Raw genomic sequence first — 15,557 nt, 5'->3', positions numbered from 1 at the left:
GAGAGCCCAGGCGAACGGATACACCCACAATGAAACTGACACAAAAGCTGAATCCGTTGAAATCAAGTAACTAACTACTTGACTTCGCTGTGAACTACAGACCTCTGATAAGTTGAATCACTGCAGAGATTGGATTGGATGTGCAAGACACGTGACTGTGGGAGAGAACGTGGGAGATTAAGGGGAAAGCCTAACCAGTGCACACGGTTAAATGGCCTCCATTTTACAAGTCATATTTTTAATGGTATAGCCATATGCTTTTATGAAGGTGGATTTGATTTTATTCATGTTGTTAAGCTTCAGCATCTAACAACCAGGCGTAACAAGAATGGTTATTTGAGAAGCGTTATTGTAGAATTTCCGTATCCAGTTTTTATTAGAGTAGGTGTACTGTTTGCAATAATAAAATAAAACCCCAAACTCGTAGGCTAAATGCGCTGCCATGTCATTGTACAAGCATCTAGCCAATACACGCAGTCCAATTCAACTACCCCCTTTTTTTTTAGACAGAAATGGTTTTGTTTGTTGTTGTTTTTTTTTTCCACAAATTTTGCAGATCTGAAAAATAACATTTCTATGATGAATGCACATATTCCGCGCAGCCTATAGTCGTGCGCAAAGAGACATAAAATAGTTCAGACATAAAAAGAATCTTAACGTGAGCCATATGTATACTTTATATGGCAATAAGTGCCACTGGATGGTTGAGATATGACCTGCTAAGTGACCAGTCATTCAGTAACAACGCGCTCAAACCTTCAGTCTGCTCCTAAGCAAGGCAGATTGTGATGTGCAGACAAGTCAAACTGAATCTTGAACTCAGCTGTGAACAAAACTAACTGGGGAAAAAATACAAAAAAGCTTTAACGGACTCTTATCAGAAACATGGACAAATTAGACCGTTTGTTTTATGTTTAAAATTAAGCTTTACGCATTAAAACCTTACAACAATTACAATTATTAAACCATAAAAATGAGTAAAAAAAGATTTAATAACATTTTAAATGTGTTTGATCAACACTACAAAAAATAATGATTATAAACATGATTTTATAGCAACAGTATGTCACAATCACAATGTTATTACAAGGTTATTATGATATTCTAGTGTTAGTATTCTTGAATAAGTTGATACAGGACAGAAAAGCTTTGTTTTGCAATATCCCACACATTCAGTGAAATAGTGACTGTATGCTTCATAATTCAAATGTTGTATTTGTAAATGTATTTGCAGTGGCTAAACTAGAGTTGCTCGGCATGTTTTATTCAGAATATAAACAGCTTGCATGACATTTGGAAATCAGCAACGTAATTGTAACATAAAGCATGAGTAAATACAGGGCTGTTTTAATAGAAAATACATTTAATCCTGGTATTTTTTTAGTCTTAGCCATGAAAACATTAACAATAGAGAACAACCATGGACGACCAGAGCTTTCTCTCCCTCTGGTCAGTGAGCATTGCTGTGATCTTGTCCTCGGAAGAGTGGATCTCTGGGCACTTCAACAGACTTTGTTTATAACAGGGGCTATTACTCTGTTTTTCTTCGGGTTGTAACTTGGCTGTCTGGCCTGAATATGGCCAATAAAGCCTTTGTGTTTTTTTTCCTCCGGCCCAGCAGACGCATCCGGCAGTGTGGGCGTGCTCTCAGTCTCAGATGCGCACGCGGCTTTGGCCAAAGTGCATTGATCGTAACCGAGGCCTTGCTAACTACACCTGCACTCCAACATTTACTTTTTATACAGCTCTGAAGATTTCACTTCAGTCGTGCAGTTCACGCATTAGAATCGTGTCCTTAAAATATATGTTGCTGAGAATTTCTGGTCTTTTTTCAAGATAAAATGTACTTCTGGAAACACTTTTAGAATTCGCCGCAACATGTTTGTCTTGTTGTTTTGCTGAATCTCACTGCGAGGCAATTAAGACAGTTTCGTGTCGTGGGGATGTAAAATAGAGCGCAACAACATGAAACTACCTAAATCACTTAGCAGTTGTCTTTGTTTCTTACTTGCGAAGATAAGAAATCAACGCCGTATATATTTTTTAATCTATTTATTTTCTGCACAAGCAAACAAATACAATAAAATGTGAGTTTTTGCCCACACTGCTGTGATGTAACCAATGCAGTCCCATAAAAATGGATGACTTTTCATGGTATATTCCCTTAATTAAATTAAATATAAAATAGAACCCGAAAGACAAGAATAAAATTGGTATAGGAATGATTGTAATAGTTTTTGTGTGACTTATCACGGGACCACTACTGACTGTGTAGCTAATTATCTAAATCATTTCAATTTACAGTCAGCAAAGTTACAGTCCTTGCTTCTCAAAAATCCCCGTTATAAAAAAGCTCAGAAAATCAAGAGTGTTTTGGACTACAATAATTGTCTTTAAAAGTAGGCTATGATGATTTTAGGTGCATGCCTTTATTTATTTTTGCCATGTGTGAATAATTAATTTACATCTGAGACCATCTCTTTATCCTAGATGTTTCCAAAAAGATGGTACATTTGAGTGCTGTTAAAATAATACAAGATGTCCCGTAACGTTTAGAAGTTTCTACATTTTAAGAACCAGATTTTTCCAATTATGCCTAGAACAGCAAATACCTGACAAGGTCGTACTTAGAAGAAACGTGTCGTTATTATTTAAAAATGGTTTCATAATAGTTATTATTACAACATGCAAATACCGCAGTTATATACAGTACAATAAATGTACAATATAGTCTGAATGCTATGTACAATGAACACCTTAAGCATTCGATATTTTCCTGTCTTGCTTTTACAATGAAGTACTCTTGACAGTTTATAAATAACCATGACATGTTATGACGACTGGGTTGTCAAATAAAATGATACATAAACAGATAAAAACGTCAACAGTATACGACACACAATAAGTTATCAATAGTATCTTGCACAAGTCATATATGCACACACACCTACGGAGACGGTTTGTTGTTAAGTAGGCTACCACTGCAGCTGATGGAGGAGGGCGCCAGAGATCTATAAAGCGAGGAGGCTTCATGAAAAACTGAAGTTGGCCGACAACTCTCGGATTCGGTTTTCTCTACTCATCTTCTTCAGCTTCATCCGTCGGTTCTGAAACCAGATTTTGACTTGTCTGTCCGTGAGGTGCACACTGCGGCTGATCTCGAGGCGACGCTCTCGTGTCAAGTACATGTTGAAGAGGAACTCTTTCTCCAGCTCTAGAGTCTGATGTTTGGTGTAGGGGCAACGCTTCTTACGGCCACTCTTCGCCATCAGCCAGTTTGCTGTATTGTCACTTTTGGAATCTCCTGCTGAAAATTTTAAACCATATTAGTCCAAAATGTCCAACCGTGGCCCCCATTTCACAACACTTTACAATGGGATGCAGTGACCACATACGCCTAATAAATATTGTTTAATCACTAAACTAAAAATTTATCAACAACGTGTAATATCCATACAATAATTCCACATGCTGTTGTATATACGTAAATACATTCTCACATAATCCTTGATCATTTATCATTTAAAATATGACTCTTGTGATACTAATTTGTTTAGCAATATTAAAAGTATGAACTGAGTTGCAATTTATTGATTCAGTTTTTGTGTATTATCTGATACTCGGTTCATTTTTTAATCATTATTTTATTTTTGTTACAGCACTGAAGACGCTGTATCTGTCGTTTCTTGTGGGAAAGAGTGATCGAATATTTCTAGTTAGGCAATGCAAGTAAACAAACTCTCCGCCTATGCAAGAAAATTAACATTAAATAAATCAAAGCATGTGATTACAATCTCAAGAGTCATAAACAGCATAATGAAAAATAGGCTTGCTAAATCCATATACATATATAGACAATATAGAAAATGGGGATAGTCGTGAGCAATAGACTCTATTTGCGCTACGATTTTTTAATGTAATCACTTAAAATTTTGAGATAACTTTAGAAAACCGAAGCACACGTTATTGGTGTCAACACTGCCTTTAATATTTTGCAAAGTGAAGGTTTACATTGATTTGGTTAAAATATTTCATATTAACCAAATTATGGTTATTGAACTGTTAAATGAGATCTTGTGAGCAATATATTTTAAATATTCTTTATGCTATTATTTATAAAAATCGAGCTTTAAAAACGAAAAATGGTTAGTCCACATTGTATTTGTCACGAAGGAATGCTGTGTTATTTGTAAAGAAGTACAGCGACGACTGCAGACGTAAGGACTTAAGCTAAATGTTTTTTTTTTTTTAAATAGAAGATTCTCGCGCATGATTGTGCTGCCAAATCTGGCCAGTCTAAAGCCTTATATGGTGTTTGAAATAAGATCTGAAATATAACTGTAATACAACATGCAATTAAAAAAAAAATCAGTAAAACAATTCCGTAGGCTACATGTATCGCGCGCGCAAAGGCGTGATTGTTTTTTACGCGCCCAAAGGACACCCGAATCCTTTGGACTGGGCAACAACAAAACTAACCTTTTGTAACAGTGACCGCCTTCTCCGGACTGTCCGGCGGTTCGGGAGATGAAGCGGTGCCAGTGGACCCCCTTAGCTCCTTGTTTCTTGCCGGGGCGCATGTGGGAGGCTCGTCGTTCTCTTCCCTGCTCGCTTCTGCTCCTATGGCTGAAAGAGAGCTGTCAAATCGGGTAGAGCGTTGAGCAGCGGCATGAGTCGATATAGACTGGTTGTCTGGAAACCCTTTAGATGTGTTGCATGTCTGAGATAGACGGAAGTAACCAGGTACCGGAACACAGCCGTTATTGTTGCTAGATGGACATGAGTTTGGTGTCAGCCGGGAGTACGATATGTCCTCTGTAATGGTGTCTTTTGGACACTTCTCAGACTCGTATAAGCAGTAAGAGATTTCCTCTTTTATGGTGGGCGAGAACGACCGTGGGGTAATTTGGTTGTTAGGCTGTTCAATGCGACAGGACCTCGACGTCTCCAGCCATGTTTCCATGCCTTGATATGGCCCACACGTAGGTACTACATTTTGCGAATTGCTCTCGTTCCGTTTGAGTCCAGAAAAATAGCCACAGTTAGACAGTCCATAAGAATACTCGGAGCTCGGCTGCAAGTAGACTCCGCTGTTTTGGTAGTAGTGCCCACTTCCCTCGGCCCTTCCGTGGATCAAGGAGTCTACCAGAAACGAATTTCCAGATGGACTATCGGAGCATGACATCTTTGTGGTATAATTTGACGGTGGAAGAAGATTGCCCTTTCTGGATGACATTTCTTGTGCAAAACATGCTGAATATAATTACTGATAACTATACAACTCAGTGTGAGCTAACAGCCAATTAAATCGCTACGAGCACCGATGACTCCTCCCTCTGTGTGCACGTAACCCTTGTGTCCCATATCTTTTTCAAGCTACTAGATTTTTTTAAAGTCAAATCTACATAAACCCGATCAGTCGTTTTTGAAAATATAAACGAATAAAACCAGAATTTCACGTGAACAACATAATGTTTACGACCACTGACTTCGTTAACGCTGACATTGCCGCTTAGCCGCAAAGCCTTGTGAGCCACGTAGCCTATATAAAACCAAAAAGCAACAAGGTATCGAAAAGGAGATCAAGTGCTAAAATAGTAAACCTTTATGATACACTGTAATTGCCCCAACAGCCCTTTAAGCACATAAACAGTGAGTTACAGACTGCTCTTCTGGTTTTCATGCATGCGGTGGGTCAAAACAATTTATTTACTACACTCAAGTTCAAAACGAGAGGCGGATTTCAGTCTGCTTTTCAGAAGCACTTTATGTGGTGGATGTGGATTTCCATACTGTAGAATAAAGATTTAGCATGTGATAATCTTAAAGTTACATATAGGCCTAAGCTTTATAATTACAATACTGAGTTATGGGTTAACAGTAAAAAAAAATCGTTTAAAGGCTATTATTTTTAAATATAGAGATAAATCTAACCACAATCCCATAACGTTTACTAAATGATTTAACAATAGCCATTTTTCGCAAATCTTGTATGTGATTACCTTTGTGATTACCTTTGCCTACCTTTGCCTACCTTTGGCGTTCAGGAGATAGCCTTTTATCATTTATCTGACGAGGCCGCCGTTGTATATATTTGTCATTTGATTTGCATTTAAATACATGAAATATAATTCAAAATTTCTTTTTCATGTTTGCGGTTTTTCATTTGTGACCCTGGACCACAAAATCAGTCATAGGTTACATCTGAGATTTATACCTACGTCACCTGAAAGCTGAATAAATATGCTTTCCATTGATGTATGTTTGTTAGGATAGGACACTATTTGGCCGAGATACAACTATTTTAAAATCTGGAATCTGAAGGTGCAAAAAAAAAAAAAAAAATGTCCAAATGAAGTCCTTAGCAATGCATATTACTAATCGAAAATTAAGTTTTGAGATATTACGTTTACAAAATATCTTCATGGAACATGATCTTTACATCCTTTATATCCAAATGGCATAAAAGAAAAATCGATAATTTTGACCCATACAATGTATGTTTCGCTATTGCTACAAATATAAGACTGGTTTTGTGGTCCAGGGTCACAATTAAGGTTTTTTTTAGCCTTGTTGTTGCTTAACGTTATGTGGATAATGGTCATTTATTGCTCTATTTCTAAGCTTTCTTTCCAACGGCTTTTACGCTTTCAAAAATACTCCACAGATATATTCACAAATAGGCCTGTTTCTTTGTTCATATAGGATTAATCGTCCTATAATCTGAATTAACATATTTATGATTTAAAAAAAATGCACAAGAGCATCAGCATGCAATTTTAAATATCGACCAAATATCACAACTACAGTAATTAGATGACTCGGGTCGAAAAAAAACGTTGAAAAAATAGGTATACTCACATCAAAGTAGTCTAACCCTAATCTTCTTTATAGTTAAATTGTCCCTGCTCCAATAATCATGTTTGGATTCACTCTGTCTAGTGGAAGCTTTTACTGTAACGAACTAATAACAATGTTACCATAAAAAAAATTCTTATCACGCGTCATAAGCTGAAATGTAGCCTAGTCTATGTTAAAGTGGAAAAAATGGGAAAATAACTAATTATTATTTGAAATTGATCTTTTCGGCTATTGGAAAACATTTATTTGTACTTCCTGCATTAAGAAATCAAAGGGGCTTAAAACGGCTGTTGTATTAAAAGTCATTTAATTTTAATAAGCCAATAAAGATTAGATCATTTTGTTTTTCATTTAACGCATCACAACTTGCTGAAGACTTTTATATGGCATAGAAAACATTTTAGAACAATACAAATAAAATGCACAACTGTAAAACTGTAACAAGACAAGAATCCAATCATGTCTCCAATTTCTTAAAATAAATAAATAAATAAATCTCTGGTCAGTTTGTCAGATTGTAACAAATAAATACTCCGAGACTAATACAACTGTTAGAAGTGGTGCTACTTTTTAAATAAAAATGCTTTTATCATTTAACAAACTTTAGCTACTTGCAGGCTACGTTTTGAACATTAAAATGTTAGCCTATATTACCATCTAAAAATTACAATAAATGAATGCAATGCTGACAAAAATTTCCGAATGGTAGCTTGGCTGTTTACCTGAAACAGTGCTTGTATCGTTCACGAAGACGTTGTCCTTTGCCCGTACACAAAGTAAACATGTTTCAGCATTGGATTTTAGATACCCGGCAATGACATTGATCTAAAGTGCGCCACCCAGTGGACAAGAAGTGTATCGTCGAAAGCGCGAAATGGTGAGCAATCCAGCCGTGGTGCCATGATGGGACACTGAGACAAATGATGGCGGAAAAGTCCGTGAACACAAGCTTTCAATGGTTCCAGCCGTTGTTTTCTAGCTCTTAGTCACAGTTAATAACCTTGGTTCTCAGACGGTTTATGGTACCTCACTCCAATTCTACAAATGCTCCAGACTAAGACGGGTTTTATGACCGAGTTGCTGCAGCAACGGGGGGATGTGCCGCAATTAGGGCGAAATTCCATCGAGCCTCAAAGGATGCGCGAACCGTCAGGGTCATCACGTAAAACAGTCGTTATTATCTTATGGTCGACCTTTTTTATAAGACTTCAGAGTGGTATAAGCCATATCAGATTTGTGATCCTCTCGCAGTGGATCGTCGATATATTGATGCAGGGAAACTGTAAAATTAGCCTATATAAAGTAACAAGATACTTTTCAGTCTTTTTTCATATAAAAAAAAAAATGTTTCCTTAGAGTTTAATTCTCAAGAAATGTTAGTATTGATGCTACATGTCACTCTTAAAATAGCAATATAATATAAAGACTTATCTGGAAGGTCGACACAGAACCATTTGTTGAAAGGCCGTTTGATTCATGGAGACATACACAGCTATGTTTTGGGCAGTTCCGTAATGGATACTAGGCATTAATAACGGCAAACACTTGATCCTTGAATCAAAGAAAAGCGTGGAGGCAATGTAACGCAAGATCCATCAAACATTTGATCCTGCACCAGGAAAGAGAGAGAAAACACAAGATATTTCAAGAGACTGATTTATATAACACTGAAGAGATGTAATAAACATGAGAGATTATCATGAACATGAATTAGCTCCTGCAACATCGATATATAGTTTCACGCGAGAAACACAGAAATCAAACAGAAAATACAATTCAGGTTCGGGGTTTTAGAAGACTCGAGCAGTGTCCATGCTGGTTCAGTTATTGCTTATGCTTTAGGTAATGCCCAATGTCCTTTTAAAAATAAATAAGAATTTCTCGTTTTTGGACATTTCTGAACGCACTTGGATCACCCGATTTTACTGGAAAATGCGCAGTAAAGACACCTAATATCAAATAGCTATACAATTTCAGTCCACACAATTCAAGTATAAGAGTAGCCTATATAGCGCGCATGACGCATTTAGTTCTTAATAAGCTCGGGCTATATTCATGAAATGTGCGTTATTCAATGAAACAAAGTCTAATAATATAAACCACAAGTAGCTAGGAGTAGGCTATTTAACAGATTAAAAACCACCTTCTTTTCCATTAGTATTTATATCTCGCCCTCCCCAATTTTTTATTTTTTATTTTTTTTTAAATCCCAGCAAAATTGATTTCAAGAATAGCCTATAGCTTACTTACTGATATGACAAATGCGAAAAGTACAGATCTTGGTCAGATAATAGTAATAACAAAAATAAAATCCCTGTAAACTGAATAGTCATTTAACTGAGTATAGAATGGAAAATAATAACAAATTACAATACCAGTATAACAACAACAACAACGACAATAATAATAATAGTATTAATTCCAAACGGTAGAGATTACTGAGAATATAAATTTAAGTTTATGTCGATGGAAAAGTCTCTGAGAGGAATGAAGGTCACATCTCGTCTCGCAGCAGCCTCTGGGAGCCGGAGTGTGCGTCCACGAACTTGAAATTAACCCTCTTGCCTAAATGATTTCTCAGCAATAGACGATCTAAAGCAAAGGGTTCGTGGTGTAATACTGCAAGCGGTCTCTGTTTATTTTTTTCTCTTTCATTCTTCTGTTTTGAAACCATATTTTTACTTGACGGTCGGTGAGGTTGAGCATTCTGGAAAGCTGTAGCCTTTTTTCTTTGTTGATGTAAACACTGAAGAAAAATTCTCTCTCCAGCTCTCTGATCTGATATTTTGTGTAAGGACACCTCTTTTTCCGTGTCTTCTGTCCATCTGAAATGTAAAGAAGAAAGACTGTCAGTATCTGACTTTAACTTATTATTCCATAGAAATAATATACAATCTCATTAAATGAATACAGCAGAGACAACTGAATAGTTAATACACCCAATTACCGTTTTCCAAAATAATGCACAAACTGTTGCTGTTCTCTACATGCAATTATACTAATTAAACATATAATATAATTAGCCCTAAATTATATAAATATCGAGTTCTACAACGGAACACTCGTCCCGGGTCGTTTAATAATGAGAAACCTTTAATAGAGACTAAAATTTCATATGCATTACTTTTCATTGACCACAAAAGATAAATAATAATAATAATAATAATAATAATAATAATATAACCACATGAAAAGATGTATCAGATGATATTTAAGAAAAACTCCAGAACAATACCTGAGAATTAAAATGGTCTGTAAATTCCCTGTTGTACAACGTGCATTCGGAGGCGATAAATAAGCTAAGGATTTCTCTGATCTCTTAAATAACTTTGCATGAACAAAAAGCCCAAACTGTAATGAAGGCTGGAATGCACACTTTTGAAGACTCAAAAGGAAATGGCCTATCATTCACGGCCAATTTCAATTTCGAGCACGTGATCACGCGTTTATAACAAAGTTTTGTTAGGGTAAATATACAGGGCCCTCTATAAACCTTATATGCTTATAAAACAGCATATAAAACCTTTAACAACAGCACGTTACATCAGAAACTTTCTCACACAACTGCTTTAGTACGTACTACTGCTGCCGCTGAATTTCTCTTCGTTGTTACCGGAAGATGGCTCCGGGCTGCTCGTCTCTTCACAGCGCTCTGTCTCCTCCGTTCCCCGACAACTGTCGCTACCTGTTTCCGCGGGCGGAGGCGCCTTGCCGGTTGCTCTGTCCACCGGCTGCTCGCTCGGCTGATTTTCCACGTTCCCGTACGCGGTCTCGAAAAACTGGTCAAACGCTTGGGGAAGCACTCCGTTCCTCCCTACGCTACCGTACACGTTGGACGTGTGGCTCGTGTGGCTGTTGGAGTGGTAAAGAACCGAGTTATTTTTCGATAGCATGTCCCCCAAAGTTCCAGGATTGGACAGGCAGTCCCTGTGCACCATGTCCTCGGTCGCGTAGCAGTGTGGCAGATTGCCCCTGGAGTGCCACTTACTGGACGTGTCAATGGCATAGTCCCTGAAAGATACCTCTCTAACGCTCTGAACTTGTGGCAAACTGGACGTGGAGTATGAGTATGTCATGGGGCACGAAGACGGGGTCTGGGGCAGAAAAGGAGGAAGACTGGAAAATTCCGTTCCAGACACGTAATAAGCACAGCCGGGCAAATACATGTTAGACCCAACGGGTACCCGCTCATCAAAATCCATCATGACACTTGGTTGGGCACGCCACAACCATAGTACTGCCTCGCATCGTAGTACAGAACTGCTTCAGCTTCAGTGGCTTTGAAGCAGATCCGCCGAGCAGAAATTTTGAGACGTGAGCTGACGTGGAGATCCATCTCCATCCATTCCAGAGAGCGCCAGTCATGTGACCAAGGGCAGAAATTGACATGTACCTCTTAGAATATTGTATGCCAACATGTGCAAATGTTCAAGTCGAGGAGTGAGCGATACTTTTAATTGATGAACGTGTGCTTGCAGTGGACCACAGTTGGTTATGTTGACACTTTGGATTGCTGGAGAAACCCATCCGCATGCTTAACAGCCCACGCGCCTTAGTAACATTACCAGGGCTTCTGATGTTTATGGATTTGTTCTATTAAGTCTCAAACATGTCGCTGTAACACTCCATCCTTTTTCTAGCTGCAGTCTACGCTCTTATAAATTAAGTTGCTAGGAAGAAACACAATAGGTTTGTTGTTTGGGATGTATACTTGCAGTTTCAATTCGCAAGTGATGCTCTGTTAATTGGTTTAGTTGCATGTAGGCTAATAAACGGACTCGAACGCAATGTTATGGCCGTGCGTGTGTTGAAACTGAAATAGAATTACGTTTCTGGCCTGATTTATTTACCTTCATTTCACGATAATCAGTTCGGAATTATAGCCTATACTCAATTCGACCAATTGGCGTAAGAATACAGTGCATTTTTATTCATATTTTGTTTGAAAACGTTATTTGCCTATGTGTTAAAATAAAACACAAAACCACAGTTTGAAATGTGGTCACAAATATATTTTAAAGCGCAAAATACTTACAGCTAGAACTATTATAATTGCGTTAATATACGATCTGGATAGTTTAATGTGTTGTAATGTTAGTATGCGAACAAACTCATTTAATTAATTACAGAATATGAATATGGTAGCCTACACTTCTTTCATGACTTTAAACAAGCCTCTCTTATTTGGAGCTTCATTTGCGTCAAACATGCATAGGCTATATTATTCATTAAATAAGTCAGTTTAAGGGTAAATTTGCATTATCATGTGCAAAATTGATAAAAAGGTTTTTACGCTTGCCAAAAAATATTTTAATGTAGTTAGGCAAGACAAAGGCAGTATTTGCCCGGGTTGGGCACTAGAGTCATGATGTGAAGCGGCTTGAAAACACAGTTGAGGCCCATAAAGCTTTAACCCACCGTGGCCCCCGCAGAATTACATTGGATTAAACCATGAACAATGGCCGAAATTCTCAAATGCTAACATTTATAAAGAAAGAAAAAAGAGAGAATATTAAAAAAGAAGATTGTGCAACAAAAACAGGAATATGCAGTAAAATCGTCCCAATTACCGGCTGCCATGTCTAACAACGAAAACGCGCTGTTTTGGGAGATTTCCTTTATCAATATTGTCAATATTAAGGCTTTTAATGCGTAATCTTGCGCTGGGAGGCGATGAAAACTAAAACCAGTCTAGGGCAGACGTGGTTTTATGGTGCTCTTGGTATCTTCCTCCAGCCATTGTCAGCACAGACAAGCCATGGCCGTCGGAGAGTGATCATGAGACGCCACCTACTTGGAATTCGTGAACTTCAATGAGACCTGAAGTCACGGGTAACAGTATAGTAAAGAGAGACAACGGCCCCGTGCGTTGTATCGGGTGAGAGTGATGTTTTTAGCACATCTTCCAGGTTTAAAACAATAAGATCGAATGCACGTGTAGATAGAAGCTTATTATGCATGTTTCGGTCAGTAACTATTTGTGTTATTTGTAGGTTATAACAGAAGATGTCGTTCAGTGTAGCAATACTGACCTGGTCCACGTCTGGCTCCATATTACTCTACAAAGAAACAGATTAAACTTTGCATTTAGTTTTGGCATGTTTAAGAGCTTGAGAACAAGACCTCAAGTTCGTGGAAGGGTGAGGGTCACTTGTGTAAGTGGTTGTTTACAAATGGCCCAAACAGCGCCCCGGGTTTCCACCAGTAATTGTAATATTGCACGAAACTTTGGCATTTTCTGTAGGATTGTTTTCGACTCGAATCAGGCAAATGACCGATAACTTTTCGCACTGGCTCAAGTTAGCACTTCTTTATTGAGAAGCACAGTAATTGGTACAGTCCAAGTCAATTTGTCATCACTTCATATGCTACATACTACTAAGAACAAATTAAATTTGTTCTGTGTTAGACGCCTTTTTCAGTCCACTTTGAAAAGCTGTGGCTTTGGATTTTTTCTCCCCCAAACTTCTCATCTGAAATTTTAATATGTTCAAAAGCATTAAAAGCTCGGGCATAATTATATTTGACTTCCAGTTAATAACACAATTTCAATTCCAGTTGTTTAAGCAAATTTCGACTATTTAAATAGCAAAGATCTTTGATTGGAATAGGCTAACTGAATTATAGATGTTCTTCAGTGATGTCTAGAAACGTATTATTATTGTAAATAGAAATAACACTTTAATGCCATTTAGAAATAGGCTAAACGTGCCGTTTTATAACAAAATAATTTTAAGTCATGATCGCAGCAAAAAGAATGCATTCATCGATTATTGTCCGCTTTTTAATTTGCTTGAAAAAGGGGTTTTATGGAAGACATTTGCTTGTGATTAATAAAAGAAACGACAATGTCAGTTTGATGTGAAAATGTGATATTACTGTCGAGTGGCCTTATACGCTTTGGTGCATTTAATCAGCACAGATTGTCTTTTCCCTGCATTTTGTCGCAGTGCAGTTGAGGGCCCACTTTTATTATTATTATTATTTTTCCCCTACAGAATTGACGTACGATGCTGCCATTATAAAGACTCTTTGAAAATAAAGGTTTGGACAAGGTATGTGTATTTGTAAGTTTTTAACTCTGTGGCCGCTTAGGTGAGTTTATATATATATTTATAAATAAAACAATACTCCCAAAAATAACTGTTGATATGAACGGCTTTGTGCGTCCTTCACTGGGAAATAAATGCTATTAAATAGACAGGCCGAAAAAGTAACTATTAAAACACTTTTATAGAACGCTTTCGTCTCATTCAGTTCATTTTTGACTTGATATAGTGATCTAAATATTAATTGTAAAATTCGTGTAAATAAATGTTAATGTTATTTCAATAGTAGCCTATCTATAAGAAAGGAGATTACTAAACACGTTGTTAGGTCATCTTTTTTAAGTAAAAACACTAAAACATAGGCTACTTTGCTTCTGAAATCAAAAACAAACAAAAGGTTTAAACAATTTATACAAATTTTGTGTGCCTAAAGAGTTAATTAGTTTGATAAAAATGAATATATAAAATGAGGCCTATATAAAAGCAGACTATGTGTACGAGAAGTTCTTCAAAATGTATACTTAATTTATAAACATTCTAGTTATTTCTGCAGTAGGCCTGCAGAAAAGTAATTAGAGACGAGCACCTGGTGTTAAAATGTTGTTTTTGAGCAATGAAAGAAAACGGCAATGGATTTGTTTTCGTTGTTGACTGTTATTTCGGAAAAATAAGGAGGCAACAATATCATATTACTGTTTCATATCTCCCCTATTGTATTCGAGGATCGTGTACATTATATTTGTATAGCCTGTAAAATGAATAGGCTATATCCTTCAAATCGGAGAGCATATAACATCACATATTTAATTTTACCGATAAGTACAATTTTATAACATGTAACATTGTTATAAGCTACACTCAAAAATACTTAAAAGTATCTACATTTAATTTTACAGACCGTCTCCAACACTGAGAACCGATGGTTTACTAATATGCTATTTCCTTTAATGCCGTTGGGTGGCAGCACAGTCCAAATTAAAATCCTTGTTGAAACGCAAACAGTGTGAATCCCGTCCAAATGCTTCTCTCCACATTTTCCGTCTGCTCAGACGTTTTTCGAGACCACAGCTCAGAGGCTGCCTTCACATCCCACAGAGAGATCATTTATTTCTGACTATTCAGCAGTGAGAAACGATTTACGAATTACTGGTGCAAACTCTCTCTAAATGTAAAGGTTTTGTTATTTTATGCATTTGTAGAATAGAATAGTATAAAACAGAATAGAATCAATGGGCAATTGTTAATGAAACAAACGATTAAATGGATCATCTTATTTGAAATGCAATTGTATCAGCTCTGTGACAAGCACAAGTTGATGAAAAATTACATCTTTTTGATTCTTTAAAAAACGTAGACTACAGAAATTAACTGCTGTTATCGTTTTTCAGATTAAAAATGTTGGTGGTGAAACTTTACACGATGTGGTTTGATTATTTCGCAAATGCAAAAATAAAAAGCCAAGTATCCTAATAATCTGGAATATTTAATAGGATTGCATTTAATTTCTGGTGCTAGTGTTTATTGTATTCTTAAAACTACTGATGTCTTATAGTGGCATTGGGTTTGGATTTAACTTAAGCAATTGGTATTCGAAAGTATGCATTCTAAAATGCATTTGTTGGGTTAACAACAATCAATTCGTTAAAT

General features: G+C 36.9%; 2 protein-coding genes across 3 annotated transcripts; both read right to left on the bottom strand.

Annotated features, from left to right (window-relative positions):
- Positions 1 to 1,020: 1,020 nt before the first annotated feature.
- Positions 1,021 to 6,298, bottom strand: LOC109049853 (homeobox protein Hox-A10b-like). 2 transcript variants are annotated; one of them, XM_019067522.2, is made up of 2 exons: positions 4,480 to 6,298; positions 1,021 to 3,304 (listed from the first exon to the last, which is right to left on the bottom strand). In XM_019067522.2, the coding sequence occupies exons 1-2, from the start codon at positions 5,234 to 5,236 to the stop codon at positions 3,030 to 3,032; spliced, it is 1,032 nt and encodes a 343-aa protein (XP_018923067.1). In that variant the 5' UTR covers positions 5,237 to 6,298; the 3' UTR covers positions 1,021 to 3,029. The 2 variants fall into 2 exon arrangements, with proteins under 2 accessions (XP_018923067.1, XP_018923066.1); XM_019067521.2 differs by having other exon boundaries at positions 1,027 to 3,307; positions 4,480 to 6,295.
- On the bottom strand, positions 4,504 to 11,323 carry hoxa11b (homeobox A11b). The gene is made up of 3 exons (XM_019067528.2): positions 10,442 to 11,323; positions 7,584 to 9,686; positions 4,504 to 4,626 (listed from the first exon to the last, which is right to left on the bottom strand). Exons 1-2 carry the CDS (start codon positions 11,064 to 11,066, stop codon positions 9,454 to 9,456), a joined length of 858 nt encoding a protein of 285 aa, XP_018923073.1. The 5' UTR covers positions 11,067 to 11,323; the 3' UTR covers positions 4,504 to 4,626; positions 7,584 to 9,453.
- Between the last annotated feature and the right edge of the window lie 4,234 nt (positions 11,324 to 15,557).

The sequence above is a fragment of the Cyprinus carpio genome, chromosome B16 (genome assembly GCF_018340385.1).
Source record: "Cyprinus carpio isolate SPL01 chromosome B16, ASM1834038v1, whole genome shotgun sequence".
Taxonomy (NCBI): domain Eukaryota; kingdom Metazoa; phylum Chordata; class Actinopteri; order Cypriniformes; family Cyprinidae; genus Cyprinus; species Cyprinus carpio.
This window is presented reverse-complemented; position numbering and strand designations above follow the sequence as displayed.